This window comes from Lithobates pipiens, unplaced genomic scaffold (assembly GCF_037356315.1).
Source record: "Lithobates pipiens isolate NorthernLeopardFrog02 unplaced genomic scaffold, aLitPip1_a1.2 Scaffold_18, whole genome shotgun sequence".
Lineage (NCBI taxonomy): Eukaryota > Metazoa > Chordata > Amphibia > Anura > Ranidae > Lithobates > Lithobates pipiens.
Genome location: NW_027507758.1, coordinates 337,406,436 through 337,430,642, shown reverse-complemented (window position 1 = coordinate 337,430,642; position 24,207 = coordinate 337,406,436). Strand labels below are relative to the sequence as shown.

At 42.1% G+C, this 24,207-nt stretch overlaps 1 protein-coding gene across 8 annotated transcripts in view; it reads left to right on the top strand.

The window, feature by feature from the left end:
- The window catches only part of SENP6 (SUMO specific peptidase 6), a 157,535-nt gene that overhangs the window by 9,631 nt on the left and 123,697 nt on the right, over positions 1 to 24,207 (top strand). For 4 of the 8 annotated variants that reach the window (XM_077487361.1, XM_077487362.1, XM_077487360.1 and 1 more), the window contains exons 2-3: positions 1,305 to 1,395; positions 12,019 to 12,082. The exons of 2 other annotated variants lie outside the window; for them this stretch is intronic. In XM_077487361.1, coding sequence (XP_077343487.1) covers positions 1,305 to 1,395; positions 12,019 to 12,082 — 155 coding nt within the window. Of the gene's footprint in view, positions 1 to 1,304; positions 1,396 to 12,018; positions 12,083 to 24,207 lie in introns of those variants that run through there. 2 more of the 8 variants (XM_077487365.1, XM_077487366.1) reach the window with 2 other exon arrangements.

The window sequence follows — 24,207 nt, the reverse complement described above, 5'->3', positions numbered from 1 at the left end:
CCCACAAAAAATCACAGATCGCCGCCATTTGTAGTAAAAAAAAAAAAAAAAAGTATCCCATATTTTGTAGACTTTTGCATAATCCAATCTGTAAAATACAAATACTGTAGCCGATGCCTTTTAATAAAAGGACATTTGCCTGTCCAGGGGTCCAGCGTCATCCTTACCTGAACCGCTTCCTTGTCCATCTTGGGATCCTGGCACTGGCATGTTAATTGTGGGAAGCCGGTGTTCTGCCGTATAGTGTCCGGCCATCATATAGCGTCCGCCCCGTACTGCGCATGCGCAGTACTGAGCAGACGAAGCTTCGGAAAATTTCCGAAGCTGAACGGTGCCTGCGCCGTGAGTGGAGGTGGTAGCCCCACCATCCAAGCGGACATAGGGTTGTGAGTATTAAAGGGCCCCCTCGCGGGCGAGCTTCGCTCGCCACGCTTCGGGCTCGGCCTCGCTGCACTCGGCTCTTTTTTATTCCTACTCTATGTCCACTTGGATAGTGGGGCTAGAACCTGGACTCACGGCGCAGGCGGCGTTCATCCTCTGCAATTTTCGGAATCTGTGTTGCTGTGTACTGCGCATGCGCAGTACACAGCAGACACTATCCGATGGAGGACGTTATTAGACAAGACACCGGCTGTGAATACTTTCAGCTTCACAGCCGGCTACATGTAGGAGCTGCGTTGTGCCTTGTGAATAGACCTGCAGCCTCCTGGGACCTGTGATTCATCCCAAAAAGTTGCAGGGAGAGAGGAGGGCAACCTTTCAGTCAGATCTCCAAGGTGATCTGACCAGGAGAGGGAGCTAGTACCTGTGACATGCCCCAGATGATTGGGGGGAGGGACTTCGGGTGGATCAAAACCGGGTACTTGCTGCTTCTTCAAGTGATTCTCTTCCCCACCATCCCTAGCATGCAGGGATTGGTGGCTGAGCCTTCAGATGTTGTCATGTGGCAAATTGCAGGGAAGGCACGGTCAGTGTGAGTTTTATCTAAATTAAATAAGGAGAAGGGATGTGCTGACAGTTGATCGAGGAGGTGAGGAAGAGAATTGGACATAATTAAATTCTATAAAGTGTTACTACTGTAAAATGAACCTGCTTGTTTAGTATAAAGTACTGAAGTTGTTGTAATTTAAAAATATCTTTCAGATAATCTACTAAAAGTAAGGATTTACTGTTGCCTTGAGTTCTTGAAAAGTTGTGGAAGTGCTCTCAATTAGCACTAAATGGTTTACCTACCAGTTTCTTTGTTGTCAATTAGAACTGCACTTGCATTGTCTGATATATGGACTGGCTCTGCTTTGTTTTAGCTTTGGGCAGATCAGAGTCCAAGAAAGGCTCAGGTTTTAAAAATTGGAATGTTGACAGCGCGGACGAAAGTGATGGTGATGTTGAAAAAGAGTAAGTACAGTTCTGTGGTCTATGCATTCCATTTTGTTGGCACATTGGAAAAAAGTAGTGTTTTACCATTACATTTTTCTTTGCTATTTTTCCATCTATTCTTGGTGTATTTGTTACAAGCTGCTGCTCCCAAACTTCCAAGTACTAGTAATCCTAAAGTAATCCATGTCCCTAGTCCTGTATTTTTCTTTCCAGTGAGAACGTTTGCTTATTTTAGGATTCACGGAATTCATGATGGCCTTGCACAGTGCGCTCTACTGCGCTAACCTGTTGCATGTGCAATTGTGCATCAAATTCTGTGCTTAGAAATTTTGAGTGCCGGTGGTATGCATATTAAAATGTAGGCTGTATGCATACCATAACTTGCATTATCAGTATTGCACTAAGGCTGGCATTAAATTAATTCAAAAACATGGACAATTCAAACTAATTCATAATGTACAAGAGGCTACCTCTGTGAAAACTTAAATTGTCAAAGCAACCAATAGTTCAGTGATATAGGAAGCTAAGGTAATGTGCTCATCTTGACTTTTACTGGAAATTGTAGCCTTGGATAAATCCAATTCCAACCCCTAGTAAACAGTGAGGTCATTCATGAAAATAATTCCATAATACCAGTAGGAAGCTTTGGAGGCAGTAGGATCTGGACCAATCTTGTCTTTTAGGCTACTTTCACACAAGTTTTCAGGCGCTTTAGCACTAGAAATAGCCTCTGAAAAGCACCTCCCATTCATTGTAGTGTGTTTTTTCACACAGCGACAGGAGCGCTTGCGGAAAGTCCTGCAAGCAGTATCATTGGGATGCAATGAATGGGCAGTGCTTCCAAAACACCTGAAAAGCGCTTTGAAAGCTTTAGCGCTAACGGCTGGGCGTTGCCAGTGTGAAAGGGGTGTCTATCTGTCAAGATTTTGTTGGCATGTTTGTGTCGGAAGGTAACTTCCATTTGTGTGTGCATTTTTTTCTTTTTCTTCATATGCTTTTGTTTGTATTGTCCGGGCTTGTGATAGGCTTGCTTAAAGTGGAACTCCACTGCATCTGAGTACCACAAACCAAAAATGCTACTATTCATTTTTAATATTCAAAGCAAACTCCCCTATCCATCCATGTCTCCATGCTTTATTTTTCTAAGAAATAACTTTGAAAACCCCCCCCCCCCCCCCTGTGAGCCCCTTGAGTAAATGATTCTAGCATTTACTACCTGGAATCCATCTGCACTGAGCTCTGGCATGCAGCCAGGACGGTGAGTTTAGCTTGAAAAAACCCTCCTCCTCTGAAGACTCCTAGGATGTAGGACATCTTTTGCCTAAGCATGGGAACCAGGAAGTAACTGAAAAAAGTTTAAAACAAGTAAATATGATGTACTTTCCTGTCTATATACTAGGGCTAGCAGCATAGGGATTAATAAAGATGATTGGGAGAGTGAAGTTACACCTTAAGGCAGGGGTTGACAAATTTGCTTGGAATCTAGGAGCCAGCTAAAAAAGTTAGGAGCCAGGTCGGTGACAGCGATCTGGACCTGTCCCTGGCCTGACATGGAGACGAGTGAGGGGAAGATAGCCCCCAGCCCCCCACATATGAGATCACCTCTCATTGGACACACCGCTCGAGTGCTAAATGGCCGCTGTGATTGGTCATTTAGCATGATCTGTGATTGGCTGTATCCAAGGGACACGGCCAACACAGAACTTCCCCGATGCTCGCCCATGGCGGCGTGCAGAGGGGAAGTAAACAGGAGGATGTCTAGGGACGCCCTCCCGGCAATTGGTGTCCGCGCTGTAGACCTCTTTCGTCTATAGCGCGGGCACGAAGTGGTTAACAAAAGAATGTGACTATTATTTCCGACATATTCCCGCTCATTTACTGCCATTTCCCTGCTAAGGGTTCGATCAGGTCCGCCTGAAAAACTGACAGGTGAACCTGATCAGACAGCCCTTGTGAAAGGGGTCAAGCAGGGAGGATTACAAATAATATATTTTTTTTCCTTAAATAAAATAATTTTTTTTTTTACTTTTTACAAAACAAAAAAAATAAAAAAATAAAAAAAAAAAAATATATATATATATATATATATATATATATATATATATATATATATATATATATATATATATATAAAATTAATAAATAAATTAATAAATTTAATAATATATATAATATAATGAGAAGCCATTTACCAGCCACCACACTCACCGTTGGGCAAAAAACAGGCAGGGGAGCTTCACTCCATTAGGAATTAGCATTATTGGAATAGGGTGTAATTTCTACATCCACCACAAGATGGCGCCAGACTACCGAAAGATTTTAGAAGGCCGCAAAGCCGCGGCCTCAATTACTGGCCGGCGCGGCCCGATGGAATTGCGCGGCGGAGTTCGGGGTCCAAATGGAGACAGGATACCCCAGCAGCGTTGCCCCAGTCGCCAGGACACGAAATCTAGCGCAAATGCGACCTGGCGACCGGGGTTTGTCGAGCCCTGCCTTAAGGAGCATCTGTGTAGGGACATATAATGTTCACACAGTACATAGTTTTTCTGGTTGAAAAAAGACAAAAGTCCATCCAGTTCAACTAACAGAGGGAAAAAATAAATAAATAAAAAACCACACACACAAATCGAAAACCTCCATATACACTATCCTATACCCACAGTTGATCCAGAGGAAGGCAAAAAAAATTTAATAAAGCATGATCCAATTTACTCTAGTTGGGTAAAAAAAAATCCTTCCTTGCAATGGGATATTCCCTGCAGAAAAGAAATTCACCTCTGGAACACGTTGTAGGTTACCCATGTATTTAGGTTGTAACATATTCAGTGCCCCTCCTCCATGTGTCATCGCGACCCCCGGCCATCAGCACCCCCGCAGAGCGGACGCCTGCTATCCCAATTAAGGGGACCGCCGTACAGCTACGACGGTTTGTGGGATCATGCCGACCTGCCGCAGTATAATGACGATGGCTGGTCGGCAAACGGTTAATCAGTACAGTTGTCGCCTGAAAATACAATATAAATACACTACAAAGCAGGACATCACTGTCTATTTATTTTTTTTATTCTGTCGTATGAGACTTTTCGTAACTTTAGTAACCTCTCCATTTTCGATATGCGACTAGCATGCAAAAAAAGGACGATCTGTCGTCCGATTTTCGAATCGTGTATATGGCCATTAGTCCATTCAGATTTCTAAATGAAAGTCCATTCAGCGGGGCAAGGCTTGCAGGCTCCTGTAGGAAAGAAGTTAATAAATGCATTTTTTTTTCTTCCTTTTAAGGGGGAATATGACATTTAAGCAGTGTAGACATAGGATCCTTCCATTGGTAATGGGAGGTAAACATATTCATCAGTAAAATAAAATAAAAATACTTGGCTATGAATCCTATTTATTATTTTTCTTTTTTTATCTACACTACTGTAAATGAATAATTACATTGTAGCAATTATAACTCTTCTCAGAGCCCGTTCACACAGGGGCAACTCAGGATCCGACTTCAGGTCGCCCCAAGTCGCCTCAAGTCACACTACATGTACAAATCAATGTAAGTGAATGAGAGCCGTCTTACTGCACACTACTGAAGTCGCTCCGACTTCAGAAAAGGTTCCTGTACTACTTCTATCTGATTTCTAGGTGACTGGTACCCATTGATTTCAATGGAACTCGCCTCCAAGTCGGATCTCCATCTATATTGAGGCGACTCTCACAGAATAATCTGCTCTCGAGAGGGAACTCCACACCACATTTATTAAAAGAATCCGGCATGGGTTCCCCCTCCGGGAGCATACCAGGCCCTTAGGTCTGATATGGATTTTAAGGGGAACCCCCCCATGCCGAAAAAGCAGCGTGGGGGTCTCCCCAAGGTCCATACTAGACCCTTGTCCGAGCATGCAGCCTGGCAGGAAGGGGGTGGGGGACGAGCGAGCCCCCCTGGACCTTACCAGGCCGCGTGCCCTCAAAATGGGGGGGTTGGTGCTTTGGGGAAGGGGGTGCCCTGCACCCCCCCCACCCCAAAGCACCAAAGGGCCTCTTCCCCACAACCCTAGCCGTTGTCTGGGTCTGCTGGCGGGGGGCTTAACGGAATCCAGGAGCTCCCTTTAATAAGGGGGCCCCCAGATCCTGGCCCCCCACCCTATGTGAATGAGTAAGGGGTACATGGTACCCCTACCCTTTCACCTGGGGAAAAAGTGTCAATAAAAAACACAACACAAGTTTTAAAAGTAATTTATTAATTAGCCCCGGTGGTCTTCTTCCGACTTCCCCGCTCTGTTCAGCCTCTTTTCCCGGTGTCAGGCCTCTTCTCCCGGGCTCCTCCGCTGTCTTCTTGGAGCTCTTTTACCAGCGGAGGAGCCCGGTCTCCTCCCTCCTCTGTCCTTCTTCCCTCTTCTCTCTTGTTTCTTCTTCCGATGTTGACACGGTGCTGTCTTCCGCTGTACTGGCTTGTGCGATGTGCGCAGCGACTTATATAGGTATAGGCCGTGGTCACCGGATGATGTCACACGATGACCCCGCCCCCTTTGACGTCATGTCCTGTGGCATGCTGGAACTTTGACCCCATAAAGGGGTGGGGTCACCGTGTGACATCACCCGGTGACCATGCCCTATGCCTATATAAGTCGCCGCGCACGTCGCACAAGCCAGTTCAGCGGAAGACAGCGTCGTGTCAACATCGGAAGAGGGAAGAAAGATGGAGGAGACTGGACTCCTCTGCTAGTAAAAGAGCTCCAAGAAGACAGCGGAGGAGCCCGGGAGAAGACGCCGGAGAGCGGGAGAAGAGGCCGAACAGAGCGGAGAAGTCGGAAGAAGACCCCCTGAGCTGATTAATTACTTTTAAAACTTGTGTTGCGTTTTTTGTTGACACTTTTTCCCCAGGTGAATGGGTAGGGGTACGATGTACCCATTACTCATTCACATAGGGTGGGGGGCCGGGATCTTATTAAAGGGGGCTCCTGGATTCCGGTAAGCCCCCGCCCGCAGACCCCGACAACTAACGGCCAGGGTTGTCGGGAAGAGGCCCTTGTCCTCATCAACATGGGGGCAAGGTGCTTTGGGGTGGGGGGGGGGGGGGGGCCACAGGGCGCCCCTTCCCCCATTTTGAGGGCACACGGCCTGGTGCGGTCGGGGGGGGGGGGGGGCGCTCGCTCGTCCACACCCCCTTCCTGACCGGCCAGGCTGCGTGCTCGGATAGGGGCCCTAAGGGCCTGGTATGCTCCCGGGAGGGGGAACCCATGCCGTTTTTTTTGTTTTTGTTTTTTTTATTTGGTGTGGAGTTCCCTCTTGAGAGCTCATTCTCTGATTGGCCATGGCCAAAGTCGCCTGGCCTGGAGCGACTTAAAGTCGTGTTGTAAGTCGCCCCAAGTCGTGTTGACAAGTCGTGTCCAAGTTGCCTCCAAAAGTCATGTTGGAAGTTGTGTTGCCTCCATGTGAACTGGCTCTCAGGGGAAATGCACACAAAGGACACTGGCGTGTGTGTGTTTGTTGCTCTGCCCTCAGTAATCACACCACTTCTGGTGGCAATATAAGTTAGCATCTAACAGAAACAAAATTTTTTTCCTACAGTATGATCAGCCTGTTGCATGTTTGTGCCGACTCATTTGTGAAACGCATAATATTCCAGTGTATGATAGTATGAAGACATGCACGTACTGTGTTTACACCATCCATTCAGGGCCCAAACATTTTTGTGATCTGGTGTGTTGCAGTAATGCTTGTTAAAGTGGTTGTAAACCCTTACAAACCACTTTGACCTACAGGTAAGCCTAGATTAAGGATTACCTGTAGGTCCAAGCAATATCTCCTAAACCTATATGGTTTAGGAGATATTTGCCCGAAAACGGGCACCGCTGTCTATGGCGCATGCGCCGTAGACAGCGGCATTTCCAAGAATGGAGCTGCCGCGCATGTCGACTCCCGTGCGCATGCACGGGAGTGACGTCATCACGGCTTCGCCGAATGACAGCGGCGGAGCTGCGAGACCCCACCAACAAGATGGATGCGGCGGACTACAGGGGACAGCGGCCACTTCGCTGGCTCCTGTGTCAGGTAAGTGACACATAATGGGCTACTATGCGATGCATAGTAGTCCATTATGCTTTGCCTTTGCAGGGAATGAAAGAGGAAGTAAACTCATCAGGGTTTACTTCCTCTTTAACATGTTATGTGTGTTTGTGATGCCATTCATTTTCAATGGCACCACAATGCATTTAGGCAACACAGCTCTGTCATACAAGCATTGCAATGCAACGCATGGTTTCTGACTAATGTGCATTGTGGTGCGGTTGTTTTTCTTAAAATATTAGGGGAATACAACTCATTATGCATTTACTTCCTGGCATCCATCTGTCCTTAGCTCAGGTAGGAGGGTGCTCTTATCTGAGGAAACCTCTCCTCCACAAGAATTCAATCCTAAGGTTGTATGGCTCAGAACAGTGGCAAACAGAGTCTTACTTTGGAACTTTGCAATCAGGGTGTCCAAGCCAAGGTGTCCTCCCCCACACCATTAGACAAACGGTCGTCGAGAAAAAAAAGCAGCCGGCAACTCCAAAACTTCAAGCACATTTATTGTAAAGGCTTCACAGTGAGTGCAGTCAGCGGCAGACACGTTTTTCGACGATAAGCCTTGTTCAAAGCACACATTTATGTTGAAAAGCATGAACATTTTATAGATAAGACTATCACATGACTCCTGCGCCTCTCCAATCAGCAATGTGTTCAATTTAAATCAGGTGATTGGTTACAAATTATCAACAGAAGTGAAGATGACAAGTGAGAAGCAAAGAGTCTACCTATAATACAACACCTAAGCTACAAAATGTACAAAATGAGACTATCTTGACATGTAAAAAAAATACATATGTTAAAAACTCTATAAGAGAATCTTTAATGAAAAAATATATATTTAAATATTCATAAGATGTAAAGTATAAAGCCTATGCATAAAAAGATAGTACACATTCAAAGTGTATCACAAGCAATGGGCAGAATACAATGCCCATAACTCCAGGACTTGAACTTATTTCATAAAAAGGTCCCTTCCAGAAGACTCCTGGGATGCATGATGTCATTTGGCAAGAAACCAGGAGGTAACTGAAGAAACAGAAAAAGAAAAAAGTTTAAAACCCATAAATATGATGTAGTCTATGTACGAATGCCAGCAACATAAGGATTAAAAATAGTCAATGTTGGATGAGAAAGTGAAGTTCTGCTTTAAGCATTTAACGTACACAATTTATTGTTGCATAACTTTAAATTGGGTACTTCCGTCAGTTCTGATAGCTGATGCATGCTTTAAGATGGGCAAGATGGAGTTGCTCCATCAGGTCTTCCATTCTGCAGCTCTATGTCATCTTCCCAAGCATATGATTATATGTGCCCTCACTTCCTGCTCCTCTCCATTGCCTGCCAACTTCACTTCCTGTTGAATCCGCCCCTTTGAAATAATTAGGCAAGATAGTTGGTTAAATAGCAAAAGCCCAGCTACTGACTGAAACTCATTTACCTGCCAAATGGTAGCTAAAAATTATATTTGCTCTAAAAATGTACAAAAATGGCCGTAGCAGCACATCTTTCTTCCTTTCCTTGCTTCCTTCCCAAAATCATCAACTAGGAACTAGCTACTCATTCATACAACACAATACAATTCTACCAAGCATTTCTCACCAGCTTGGATAGTCTGTATTCGGGAAAGTGTTCTTTCCAACAAAATCAATACACACCGCTTGCTGCACACAGTTATCTCTCTATTTGTCAATTTGTTGTTGCAAAATCTTTGTGTGATGCCCACTGTTGCCAGGTAATCTTTTCTCTGGAAAGCTTTGACTTTGAAAATAACAAATCTGAATTTCTCTCCCTGCTGTCCTGGGAAAACTGGCCAGCTGCTGGTCAATCTTTGCAGCATGACACTCTTTATCTATGTGGCCCAGTCTATGACAACAGACATCTGATGTGAATCCTCTTACCATTCCCAGCCAATTGCTTCCATCCCTTAAGCACAGCTGACTTAGGAATCCCATCTATTTCTTCCCCACATATAAGGCTAAGTTTATGATGCCCGGTCAGGATAACTGGTGGGGAGCTAGAGACTGTGCAATACAACATCACTTGCAATTTGCAATCACTGCCTAGGACAATAGCAGAGTCTACTACTGTAAGACCATTGGACATAGGCTGTAATTGTCCTGCTAAGTAATACAGCCATGGATTCGGCAAAGCTATGCCCCCCTAATCTTTTGGGTGCTGTAATTCCAGCTTTATTCTTGGCATGGCATAGCAAGGAGCGAAATGTTGTAACAATGGAGAATGCTTTAAGTGGGACCACTACCAGTCAATTTTTTAGAAAGTACAACAATTGGGGTATGAATAACGCTGTTAGAATATCCGCTCTACCCGCCGTGGAGAGACAGAATCTGTACCATAACCATACCTTAACCTTGTCTCTGCAATAGAAAATGAAATGAGCTATAGTTAAATGGCAATAGTCCAATAGATCGGGGGTAGTTCGAATGCCTAGGTACTTGAAAGAGGTTGTATTCTGAACTGGGCAGAAATAATGTAGAGTCCGTAACTCCATCCAAGAGTAGAAAGACCAATTTTAGACTAACTAATAACCAGCCATGAATATTTCCCAAAACAGGAAATTATGGATGTGGTTGCTCTCAGTGAGGGGCCCATATCGTCGGCATTCAACATAAATTTCTTGTGAAGGGGTCTATATCCTCACTAGCCCAAAGTTGACCTGCCATCTCCACCTTCTTTGTGTTGATCATATTCACTGTTCTACTTAAAGGCTCCCAGTCTTTTTGTTAAGCAATCATTAGATTTCTTTGTCAGGACTGCACATCGCTCATTCAAATCTTCATTTTTGTCTGCAGTGGTCTAAACACACTTTTGACACCACAGCAGGTATGGATTATTGATACCCTACTTTCCAGCTGCACAGCCTTACTAGCAGTATCTCTAAAACACTGCCCCAGCAAGAGTAAAATTTCTGTCATGGGGAACATTAAACCACAGTTTCACTTACATTATCCCACACTCCTGTAGGCCTCCACCTCTCCTTGCTGCTGCATACCTCCCAGTTTTCTAAAAGAGAGAGAGACATCCTTTAACACAAAGTATGTAGGCTAAGGGCACACCCATTCTGCACCCCTATTACATGGGAAAGAGGCATTTTAGTTTATTTTAGGTGTGAATGGAGCCCCCGTTCAAGCAGGGCTCCCGACAGCCCCTTATGGAGCTCTTGATAATAGAGGCATTTTCCGGGCTTCCTAATCGTGTGATCAAAATAATTGTCAGTGATCTCTAGATTTGTAGCTGGCATCCAACCAGCTCCCGATTTAGAAACAGTGACTGGTAGCTGTCAGTCCCCTCTGCCATGCTGCCACATATGCGTGTGACAACTGGCTATTGCAAAGACTACATATGTGAGCTGTTTTTTTTTTTTTTTTTTTTTTTTTTTTTTTTTTTTTTCCCCCCCCAAGGATTGTGAATTATTTTCAGCCAGTATTGATCTAGACCAGTGTTTCTCAACTCCAGTCCTCAAGGCTCCCCAACAGGTCATGTTTTCAGGCTTTCCACTAGGTTGCACAGATGATTTTATCAGTTTCACTGCCTTAGTAATTACAACAGCTGTTTCATCTGAGGGAAATCCTGAAAACATGACCTGTTGGGGCGCCTTGAGGACTGGAGCTAAGAAACACTGATCTTGACATCCCTATAAGTTTGTGCAAACTAGGCAGTCCATTTTTGTTCAAAAGCAACTCTAACCTGTAATTGGACAATGAAGGAGCAGCAACACATTGAAGACACCCCTGCATTCTCCGCTTCTGTAAGCATTTTTGCAGTTGGCCCAGAAATGTTTGTTCGGTTGGGTAGGTTGTGGGTGCTAGGGAAACTCAGACCTAAAACCAGCAGCTTAAAAACTTGTCACCCTAAAGGCCCAGTTCACAAATGTCGGACATCTTCTAGTCCTTTGATGGCTTTATTACACATTGATCATGTATTGCAATAAAAGGTTTTTCTCACAGCAGTAACCGGTTGTTCCGGACCTGCAGCTTTCATTGATGAAATTAACTTTTAAACACTTATGCTGAGTATTGATATACAAAAGAATTCTTTTTAATATCTGTCGGAAACTCCACTTTAGTAATTTCCAAGGATTATATTTGTTTTATGTGAGGTACATGGAATTATGCTGCCACAGTTTTTCATTTAGACCCAACACAGTAAATGCTCAATTATTTTAAGGTGTTTGGTGGCACATGCTTTATTGCTAAAGATACCAGCAGATGTATATGAGAGAGTCTGCAATGTCAGGATTCATAGTAATGTACAGTTATTCGAATGGAAGGGAAAATCACTGATGCCAGTAAAACCAGGGGCAGATGCAGAAATGTTTCAGTTTATTTCCTAACCATCTCATGATTTAGCCAGGACTGATTAGCACATAATTTTTCAATTTTTGCATTCATGTATACTGTGCATTTAGGACTGAAATCAACAGTAATCTATTATCATAGAACACAAACAGAAACCTTTTATACCACGTGACATTTATAACCGTCTGAAATATTATAAATATAAATGAGAACAAGCCATGTAAAATTTTGTATACACATTACTTTTTATTCTTATTCATAGTGATGTAAACTTGCTCAGCCTTGAAGAAAGTGATGGATCCATCCCTGAGCTTAGAGAACACAAGGCAAGTTGACAATGTTTTTGCTTCTATCAGCTCGCTTGTCTGCAGTTTAATGTATTTTTGAAAAGAAAGCATAATCTTTTCAGTGTGTTTTCCTCCTTTTTGTATGGGGGGAAAAAAAAAAGTACAACCCCAATTCCCAATAAAAGTTGGGACATGAAAACATTGCAATGGTTTGCAAATATCATAAACCAATTTATTCACACTAGAAAACGTAACACGTGTTTAAACTGGGAAGATGTACCAATTATAAGAAAGAAAAAATTGAAATTGAAGCATCATTTCTGTCTGGGAACTGAGTAGATAAGTTGCTGGAGTTTTGAGAAAGGAATTTTGTCCCATTCTTGCCTGATATAGGATTCTAACTGCTCAACAGTGCTGTCATCTTTGTCGTATTTTTCATTTCTAGATGCATCAAATAGTTTCAATTGGTAAAGGGTCTGGAATGGACTGCAGGCAGGTCAGTTAAGCATACCTGTGAACTCCATTATATAAACAAAAACTTTGCTCTCACCCTAAAAAATAATTCTCTTAAAATAAAATAAGACAAAAACAGCTGCAGCATTCAGAATTAAAGCGGTAGCAAACAGCTAGGCGTTTTTTTTGTACCCTGCAAGGTAATGTGCTAGTATGCATCGCTTACTAGCACATTATGTTAAACTTGCCTTTAAAACAGCCCTTCCAGCACTGAGCTGTCACCGCTGGAGGCACTCCCATCTTCACGCGGTCTTCCTTCCGGGTTCGCGGACTCCAGCTGTGCGACTGGCCAGAGTCTCGATGATGTCCGTTCTACCCATGCGCGTGGGAGCTGCCACAGGACTCTGAAGGAACATCCGGGTGGTGATGTAACTGGCTGCATGTACAGTTAAGATGTCCTAAATGGTGCACGTTTGGGAGATATTTACACTACCTGTAGGTAAGCCTTATTATAGATATACCTATAGGTAAGAGTCAAGGATTGGAGTTTACTTCATCTTTTAATTAAATGCCTGTGTAAAATGTGTGTACAAACATACCATGTTAAACCATGAAAAACTCATACATTTTTCCTTACAATATTCAAACTCAAATCACCTGCAATGTGATAAAAACACAAAATTGTTAAAAATCCAAATGTATACAATAATAAATCCATATACAGTGCCTTGCGAAAGTATTCGGCCCCCTTGAACTTTTCAACCTTTTGCCACATTTCAGGCTTCAAGCATCAAGATATAAAATTTTTATTTTTTGTGAAGAATCACCAACAAGTGGGACACAATTGTGAAGTGCAACGAAATATTGGATTTTTGAAACTTTTTTAAATAATTAAAAAAATGAAAAGTGGGGCGTGAAAAATTATTCGGCCCCCTTTGCGTTAATACTTTTTTAGAGCCACCTTTTGCTGCAATTACAGCTGCAAGTCACTTGGGGTATGTCTCTATCAGTTTTGCACATCGAGAGACTGAAATTCTTGACCATTCTTCCTTGCAAAACAGCTCGAGCTCAGTGAGGTTGGATGGAGAGCGTTTGTGAACAGCAGTTTTCAGCTCTTTCCACAGATTCTCGATTGGATTCAGGTCTGGACTTTGACTTGGCCATTCTAACACCTGGATACGTTTATTTGTGAACCATTCCTTTGTAGATTTTGCTGTATGTTTGGGATCATTGTCTTGTTGGAAGATAAATCTCCGTCCCAGTTTCCGGTCTTTTGCAGAATCCAACAGGTTTTCATCCAGAATGGTCCTGTATTTGGCTGCATCCATCTTCCCCTCAATTTTAACCATCTTCCCTGTCCCTGCTGAAGAAAAGCAGGCCCAAACCATGATGCTGCCACCACCATGTTTGACAGTGGGGATGGTGTGTTGAGGGTGATGAGCTGTGTTGCTTTTACGCCAAACATATCGTTTTGCATTGTGGGCAAAAAGTTTGATTTTGGTTTCATCTGACCAGAGCACCTTCTCCCACATGTTTGGTGTGTCTGCCAGGTGGCTTGTGGCAAACTTTAGACGAGACTTTTTATGGATATCTTTGAGAAATGGCTTTCTTCTTGCCACTCTTCCATAAAGGCCAGATTTGTGCAGTGTACGACTGATTGTTGTCCTATGGACAGACTCTCCCACCTCAGCTGTAGTTCTCTGCAGTTCATCCAGAGTGATCATGGACCTCTTGGCTGCATCTCTGATCAGTCTTCTCCTTGTCTGAGCTGAAAGTTTAGAGGGACGGCCAGGTCTTGGTAGATTTGCAGTGGTCTGATACTCCCATTTCAAAATGATCGCTTGCACAGTGCTCCTTGGGATGTTTAAAGCTTGGGAAATCTTTTTGTATCCAAATCCGGCTTTAAACTTCTCCACAACAGTATTACGGACCTGCCTGGTGTGTTCCTTGGTCTTCATGATGCTCTCTGCGCTTTCAACAGAACCCTGAGACTATCACAGAGCAGGTGCATTTATACAGAGACTTGATTACACACAGGTGGATTCTATTTATCACCATCAGTCATTTAGGACAACATTGGATCATTCAGAGATCCTCGCTGAACTTCTGGAGTGAGTTTGCTGCACTGAAAGTAAAGGGGCCGAATAATTTTGCACGCACCACTTTTCAGTTTTTTATTTGCTAAAAAAGTTTAAATTATCCAATAGATTTCGATCCACTTCACAATTGTGTCCCAATTGTTGGTGATTCTTCACAAAAAATTAAAATGTTATATCTTTGTTTGAAGCCTGAAATGTGGCAAAAGGTTGAAAAGTTCAAGGGGGCCGAATACTTTCGCAAGGCACTGTAAATAAACTTTAAAATCATTTGTGCCAAAAGATCACAAAGATTTGAGCAACTGCAATATGCAACTTTCCAGTTTAAAAATGCAGCCCATGTGATTAAAACTATGAAACTTCCTTATCCATAACATATATATACTCTTCTCAACCCAAAACCAGAAGCAAACTAGATGGGTTCTCACCTTCTCATGAGGACCTTTTTAAATGGTAAAGGTCACACAACACCTTTTCCCCCTTTAAGAGCCGAGAACTACGCCAGTACACTGGCAAGTTTGTGATTGTGCAAATGAAGGGGTTATTTCCGTAATAAACAATGGCCATAAAAGATACAAAAAGAATACAGATAGTATTCTCTGTATATAAATTACCTGGACTTTTCTACTGTGAAGTCATGCTGTTGTCATAGATGCAGAATTCAGTTTAGCATTGTCCTGCTGAAATATGGAAGGCCTTCACTGAAAAAAACTTAATCTGGATGGGAGCATATGCTGCTCTAAAATCTAGCTATATCTTTCATCCTTGATTGTGCCTTTCCAAATGAGCAACCTGCCCATTCCATGTGCATTAATGCACCCCCATACCATCAAGGATGCAAGTTTTTGAACTGAGCTCTGATAACTAGCTGAATGGTCCTGCTCCATTTTAGTACAGAGGATGTGGCACCCATGGATGCCAAAGGGAATGTCAAATTTCATGTTGTCTGAGCACAGAACAGTTTTCCACTTTGCAACAGACCATTTTTATGAACTTTGGCCCAGAGAAGAAGATAGTGTTTCTGGATCATGTTCAGAAATGTTGCCGTTGAAGTTTCTTTGCATGATAGAGCTTTTCCTTACATTTGTGGATGGCAAAGCAAACTGTGTTCACAGACAAGGATTTTTGGAAGTATTCCTGAGCCCATGCAGTGATGTCCACCCCAGAATCTTTTTTTTTTTTTAACCACTTCACCTCCGGAAAATACAGGCTTGGTTCATACCAGTGTTTTATTTTTTATTTTTTTATTATTTTTTTTGTTCTTTTTGAAAAAACGCAATCAAGTTCATTTAACATGGTTTCCTATGGGAAACTTTTTCACATCTATGTTTTTTTAGCCTCTGCGTTTCTGGAAACGGTCAGGGACTTTTTTAATACGTAAAACAGTGCTTTTTTGGTTCAATAGACATCAATGGTGAAGCTGCAGAAAAGCATGTAGTGCGTTTTTGCAGCTTTTCACATTTATTAATCTGCCCAACAACTAATTGACCAAAAAAAAGCATAACGAATGCAAATCGTGGCAAAATCGTTTGCAAAAAGCACTGCAGAAATGTCTTAAACTGCAAAGGTGTGTCCTGAGCAATACCCACCTTCATTACCAGGCCATTTTTTGCGATCAAGCACTGCGTTACTTTTACTGACAATTGCACGATTATGCAATGCTGTATCCAAATGAAATGTATGTAATTTTTTTTCCCCAAAAATAGCTTTTTTTTCGTGGTATTTGATCACCACTGTGTTTTTGTTTGTAAAAAAAAAAAACTTTTTTTTTTACTTTGCTATAAAACGTTTCCAATTAAAATTAAAAAATCCTAATTTCTTCATAAATTTAGGCCAATATGTATTCTGCTACATGTTTTTGAAAAAAAATATCATTAAGCGTATATATTGATTGCTTTACGTGCACGTTATAGTGCCTACAAACTGGTATATATTTATGGATTTTTTTATGAATTTTTTTTTGATACTGGTAATGGCGGCCATCAGCAACTTAGAATGTCCACTGCAATATCGCAGTTCCACTTTAACACTGACACTTTTGACACTTTGTGGGAACCAGTGGCACTAATACAGTGAACAGTGCTAAAAATATGCACTTTCACTGTACTAATGACACCGGCTGGGAAGGGATTAAACATGTAGGGCGATCAAAGGGTTAACTGGGTCTAGCCAGTATTTGTGTTTATTATGTGTGCTGCTTTTACTGGGGGAAGAGATGGATTTTAGTCCCTGCTTTGTAGGAAAACAAAATCCATCCCTTACCCCCCTGTCAGAATGGACATCTGCCTTGTTTACCTAGGCATCGCTCCGTTCTGAGTCTCTGCCCGATGATCGGCAGGTGCCGGCAGACATTGGGCGCCTAACGCCCGCAGATCGGCTTCTGCTGTAAATCGCAGCAGAAGCCGGAAGTGCAGAATCACAGCTGCCACCCTGTAGCAGTAAAACTGCTATTGGGTGGTCAGCAAGCGGTTAATGCACTTCCATCTGAGGCCCAAAGATCACAGGCATCTAGTATTTTGATTCAGCCTTGTCCCTAGCCCACAGAGAATTATTCTCAGAATATTTTGATATTACAGTGGGTATAGAAAATGATCACCCCCTTTTTAAAGTCCCATTTTGTTGCTTTGCCGACTGAAATGAAGTTTTTTGTTTTATCTAGCTGTATTTACTCAGTGCAACTTATAACGTCCAAGTGAAGGATATAACACCATCATATCTGAGGGGAAAAAAAAAATCAAAAACAGAATTGCTGATTTGGAAAAAGGATCACCCCCTTGTGTCAGTATTTTATTGAACCACCTTTTGCTTTAATTACAGCATTTAGTCTGTTGGGATACTTTGCACATCTAGACTGCAATATTTTCCCACTCTTCTTTGCAGAACTGATCAAGTTCAGTTAAATTTGATGGTGACTGTTGGTAGACTGCAGTCTTCAAGTCATTCCACAGATTTTTAATGGTGTTTAACCACTTCAATACCACACGCCGTCATATGACGTCCTTGACTTTGTGCGGGGATATCTGAATGGTGTCTGCATCTGCAGGCATCATTCAGATATCGTTGTTTGCAGGCGGCAATTTGGTGCATGATGAGAACAATCATAGCGGCAGTTCTGCCACTTGATCGTTCTTATAGGCGATGGGAGGGGACATCTCCCGCCACCATCCAGTTCTTCTCTGGGCTCTCCCGTGCCATCGTGGGCCAGGAGAAAGAATCGTCCGCCGCCGGATAACGACCATAGAGATTTCCAGTGACCAAATGGTCATCCAGACGTTATGACCTCACGCCCAGACTCCACATGTAAACAAAGCCGTATTTGCGGCTGTCAGCATGAGATTGGTGAATTTTTTCCCAATCTCATGCTTTACAGCCTGGAGGAGAGATGTAGGGTGTTATTGACTTGGCATCTCTCCGTAAAGAGGACCTCTCACAATAGATTCCTATTACAAGGGATGTTTACATCCTTTGTAATAAGAACAAAAGTGATCAAAAAAAGTAAATGTAAAAAAGGAAAAAAAAAAGTGGCGCCCACATATGTAAACGCCGTTCAGACCACACGTGAGGTATCACCGCGTGCGTTAAAGTGAGAGCACCAATTCTAGTGCTAGTCCTCCTCTGTAACTGTAAAACTTTTTAAAGCGTCGCCTATGGAGATTTTTAAGTACTGAAGTTTGGCGCCATTCCATGAGTGTGCACAATTTTAAAGCGTTACATGTTGGGTATCTATTTACTTGGCTAACATTATCTTTTACATTATACAAAAAAATTGGGCTAACTTTTTTTACTGTTTTGTTATTTTTTAATTCCTGAAACTGTTTTATTTCCAAAAAAAAGGCATTTGAAAAATAATTGTGCAAATACCATGCGAGATAAAAACGTTGCAATGGCCATTTTATTCCCTAGGGTGTCTGCTAAAAAAAACGTATATAATGTTTGGGGGTTCTGAGTAATTTTCTAGCGAAAAAATTATGATTTTTACATGTAGGAGTGCCATGCCAGAATAGGCCGGTATTGAAGTGGTTAAGTCTGAGCTCTGACTAGGCCAATGCGAGGACATTGACCTTTTTTCTTCAACCACTGCGTTGTCATTTTTGCTGTGTGCTTTGGGTCATTGTCATGTTGGAAGGTAAACCACCTCTTCCCATTGACAACTTTCTGGTAGAGGGCAGCAGATTTTCCTCAAGAATTTGACAATATTTTGCCCCATCTATTTTTCCTTCTATCCTGACAAGTGCTCCAGTCTCTGCTGCAGAGAAACACTCCCATAACAGGATATTACCGCCTCCATGTTTTACTGTAGGAATGATGTTATGTGGATGGTGAGCTGTATTGGATTTCTGCCAGACTTATCATTTGGTGTTGAGGCCAAATAAATAAAAATTTTAGTCTCGTCTGACCATAGCACCCTTTTCCACGTGGCCTCAGAATCTTCAAGGTGCATTTTGGCAAAGCTCAGTTGTGACTGCATGTGGCCTTTTTTAAGAGTACCTTTTTTCTTGCAACCCTCCCATACAAGCCACAACTGCTTCTGAGTTGCTGTAGGCCTCTTGGTAGCCTCTCTGACTAGTTTCCTCCTGGCTCTTTCATCCAGTTTGTAGCGACGTCTTGATCAAATTTGTAAGACTTCATTGTGCTTCTAGGCATTGATGAAGCCTTTGAATTTTTTATTTTTATTTTTTTTGTATCTCACTTTGTGCTCGTGGAGCAACATTTGTACATTGCGTACTGTAGGGCTGGAACGAACGATTATTTTCATAATTGGTTAGTTGGCCGATTTTTGTTTTGATTAATTGTTTAATAAACTTAAAAAAAAGTGTGGTGTATAATTTAGTAAAGTAAAATATGTAAAGTTTAAGAAAAGGCAAATTTATTCTTGAATATCTCTATTCAACTATATGGTTAGGGAGCAAAATATCTAATCCACTCTGAGAATAACAGAGATATACTGTATATACTATTAGAGGAGATATACTGTATATATTATTAGGGGAGATATAATGTATATACTATTCAAGTTTGAATCTGGTAAATATCATCAGACTCAGACATCAATTTTTTTTTATTTAAAAAAAAAATAAATAAAAAAAAATAATTTTAACCACTTGACCACTGGGCACTTAAACACCCTTAATAACCAGACCAATTTTCAGCTTTCGGTGCTCTCACATTTTGAATGACAATTACTCAGTCATGCAACACTGTACCCATATGAAATTTTTGTCCTTTTTTTCACACAAATAGAGATTTCTTTTGGTGGTATTTAATCACTGCTGGGTTTTTTTATTTTTTGTGCTATAAAAGAACAAAGACCGAAAATTCTGTAAAAAAATAAATAAATAAATGAATTTTTCTTTGTTTCGGTTATAAAATTTAGCAGATTAGTAATTTTTCTTCATAAATTTTGGCCAAAATTTATACTACTACATATCTTTGGTAAAAATAAGTACAAATTGGTGGATATTATTTGGTCTTTGTGAAAGTTAGAGTCCACAAGCTATGGTGCCAATATCTGAAAATGTATCACACCGGAAGTACTGACGGCCTATTTCAATTACCCCTTTTTGGAAAGAAGACATTCCAAGGTATTTAGTAAGAGGCATGGTGAGTTTTTTGAAGTTGTCATTTTTTCCCACAATTCTTTGAAAAATCAAGATTTTTTTGTAACTTTTTTTCACAAAATTGTCATATTATCAGTTTATTTCTCACACACAGCATATGCATACCACAAATTACACCCCAAAACACATTCTGCTATTACTCCCGAGTATGGTGATACCACATGTATGAGACTTTTACACAGTGTGGCCACATACAGAGGCCCAACATGCAAGGAGCACCATCAGGCGTTCTGGAGCACCCAGGACAATTCTGACATTTCTCTCCTACATGTAAAAATCATCATTTATTTGCTAGAAAATTACATGGAACCCCAAAACATTGTTTTTTTTTTAAGCAAAGACCGTAGAGAATACAATGGTGGTTGTTGCAACTTTTTATCTTGCACGGTATTTGCGCAGCAATTTTTCTAACGCGTTTTTTTTGGGAAAAAAACAGTTTTGTGCTTAAAAATAAAAATAAAAAAAACAGTAAAGTTAGCCAATTTTTTGCATAATGTGAAAGATGAAGTTGCGCTTAGTAAATAGATACCTAACATGTCACTATTCAAAATTGCACACGCTCGTGGAATGGCGCCAAACGTCGCTACTTAAAAATCCCCATAGGCAACGCTTACATTTTTTTTACTGGTTACATGTTTTGAGTGACAGAGGAGGTCTAGGGCTAGAATTATTGCTCTCGCTCTAACGTTCGCAGCGATACCTCACGTGTGGTTTGAACACCATTTTCATATGTGGGCGGGACTTGCGTATGCGTGCGCTTCTGCATGCGAGCACATGGGGACAGGGGCGCTTTACATTTTTTTTTTTTTATTGTTCATTTTACTTTATTTTAGTTTGACATTTTTTCACCAAAAATAATTTTTTTGATCACTTTTATTCCTATTACAAGGAATGTAAACATCCCTTGTAATAGGAATATGGCATGACAGGTCCTCTTTACAGTGAGATATGGAGTCAATAAGACCCCACATCTCACCTCTAGGCTGGGAAGCCTGAAAAAAATAAAAATAAAAAAAATAAAATAAAAATTCTGGCTTTGATCGTATTGGCGAGTCGGTAGAAGCACCGGAGGGGGGGGGGGGGGGGGGTGTCACAGAGTATGGCTGGGCATCTCTGAGTATGGCAGAGTATTGGCTGGGTATTGCAGGGTTAAATTTCGGTGCGCAGCGATGTGGGCACTGCAGATGCAGCACACATCGCTGCTGACACCGATCTCTTCCCCCTCCACTGTACCTATCGGTACAGAGAGGGGAGGGAGGAACCGGCGTCATAACATGACGCTGGTTTGTTTACAAGTGATCGCTCCGTCATTTGACGGAGCGATCACGTGGTAAACGGCCGCGATGAGCGGGCATTTACCGTGATCCGTGATGCGCCGGGTCCTGTGGACCCGGCAGTCACGGATGCTCTCGAGTGCGCGCCCCAGGGGGGGCGGGGGCGCGCGAGAGCGGAATTCTGGGAGGATGTCATATGACGGCCTCCCAGAGTTAAGAAACCGCCCTGTAGTCGTCATTCGGCTATGGGGCGGTTGTTACGTGGTTAAGAACGTTCTTTCGATTTTCTAATCATTAGTGGTGTCAAAACGGCGCACATTTTCAGCCACAGTGATGGGAAAATTTTGAAATAATAGAAATCTTCTTGGTCAAGGGAATTTTCAGACAGTGTATGTGGTTTTTATCAGAAATTACATTCATTTTAAAAACAGAATGTTAAAAACAAGTGAATTTCAAACCACATTCTTTCATTCAGCAAATGTACAAAGATTTTTCGTATGAATATTCTTGGCCAGCACAAGGCTCGGTTACACATCTATAGTTTGCTTTTGATCTGTTTCTGCAGTGCTTTTTGCTGCGCGTTTTTGATTTTTGTGCCTGTGATTTGCGTTTTTTGCATTTTTTGGGACAATTTGTTGTTGGGCAGATTAAAAAACACAAATTGCTGCAAAAACGCATTACATGCTTTTCTGAAGCTTCTCCATTGAAGTAAAAAAGCAGTTTTGCGTTAAAAAAAAAAAATAGTCCCCGACCCTTTCCAAATACGCAGCGGCTGAAAAAAGCATGTGAACGTGTCCCATAGGAAACATGTAACTGAACTGTAGTGCGTTTCTGCAAAAAGTACCAAAAAACACATAGATGTGAACCAGGTCCAAGACGTTTAGTAATATAATGGAGTTAAAAAAACTAGACATAGCCCTTTATATTACAAAAAAACAAATCATCACTACTAGTAAGAGGTTCATTTTTTTTTCACTGTAGAACTGTGAAAGCAATATTTACAGTAGCGATTTGCTAATTTTGTACTATAAGACCCCTTTCACACCACACCGCCGATAGCATGGGCAATAAAACGCCGCTATTTTTAGCGCCGGATTTGCGGCGCATTTCGGCCGCTAGCGGGGCGCTTTTACCCCACGCTAGCGGCCGCGAAAGGGTTAAAACAGCCGGCAATACGTCGCAATAGCGGCGTTTTGCCGGCAGTATCACAGAGCTGCTCCATTGATTTCAATGGGGAGCAGCGGTGGAGAAGCGGTAAACACACCGCTCCTTCACCGCTCCAAAGAAGCTGCTGGCAGGACTTTTTTCTGACGTCCTGCCAGCGCACCGCTGTAGTGTGAAAGCCCTCCGTCTTTCACATTACACACAATGGTGCAGCTTCTTTAGGGTGTTTTGCAGGCGCTATTTCTAACGCTATTGCGCCTGCAAAACGCCCTCGTGTGAAAGGGGTCTAAAGGGCTGTTTTTTTTTTTTTAACCCCATTATAATACTGCCCGATTAAACGATTATGAAAATAGTAATTGATTAATTTCATAATAGATTAGTTGTTTCGGCCCTAGCGTACTGCTATTTTCAGTTCACATTTCGTTTTTATATTGCTTTATTTCTCTTGTTATTCTGGAAAACGTTTTAAATTTTCAGTAAAATCATTTTTTGTGTCCATCGCCTGACTTGTACCTGTCCACAGCTTTATCCCGTAGATCCTGGTGACAGTGCCCTGTCATCCATAGTTGATTGCTTTAGTTGCACTACCATCGACCGAAATGCTCCAGGAAAGCTTTTAATGCTGAGGTGATCAAAATAACCACCATTAATCACAGTTGAGTCAAATGGCTTTGTATGCCATTGAGAAGGTGATTAGCTCCACCTGATTTGAGTTTAAAAGCCCTTTTTAGAAGGGGGTGATCCTTTTTCCAACTCGGTGATTCTGTTTTTTTTATTTATTTTTTCTTTTTTCTTACATGTTGATATATCTTTCACTTGGATGTTATAAGTTGCACTGAGTAAATATGGCTGGATAAAACAAACATTGTGTCTGTCTTTGTTTCCGGCTGCAAAGCAACAAAATGTGATTATTTTAAAGGGGGGGGGGGGGAGATTCTTTTCTATACCCACTGTATGAACTGTAGATGATATATTTAAAGAGGAAGTAAACCCTGATTAGTTTACTTCCTCTTTCATTCCCTGCAAAGGTAAAGCATAATGGACTACTATGCATCGCATAGTAGTCCATTATGTGTCACTTACCTGACACAGGAGCCAACGATGTCACCATTGTCCCCTGTAGTCCGGTGCATCCATCTTCTCAGTGGGGTCTCTCAGCTCCGCCGCTGTCATTCGGTGAAGCCGCGATGACGTCACTCCCGCGCATGCGCACGGGAGCCGACACGCGCGGCAACTTCCCCATCGACAATGCCGCGCTCAGTGCGCCTGCGCGCCGCTGTCTACGGCGCATGCGCCGTAGACAGCGGTGCCTGTCTTCAGGCAAATATCTCCTAAACCGTATAGGTTTAGGAGATATTTCTTGGACCTACAGGTAAGCCTTAACCACCTTCAGACCGGACCATTTTGCTGGTAAATGACCAGAGATCTTTTTACACTTTGGCACTGCGCTGCTTTAACTGGTAATTGCGCGGTCATGCAATGTTGTACCCAAACAAAATTTGCGTCCTTTTCTTCCCACAAATAGAGCTTTCTTTTGATGGTATTTGATTGCCTCTGCG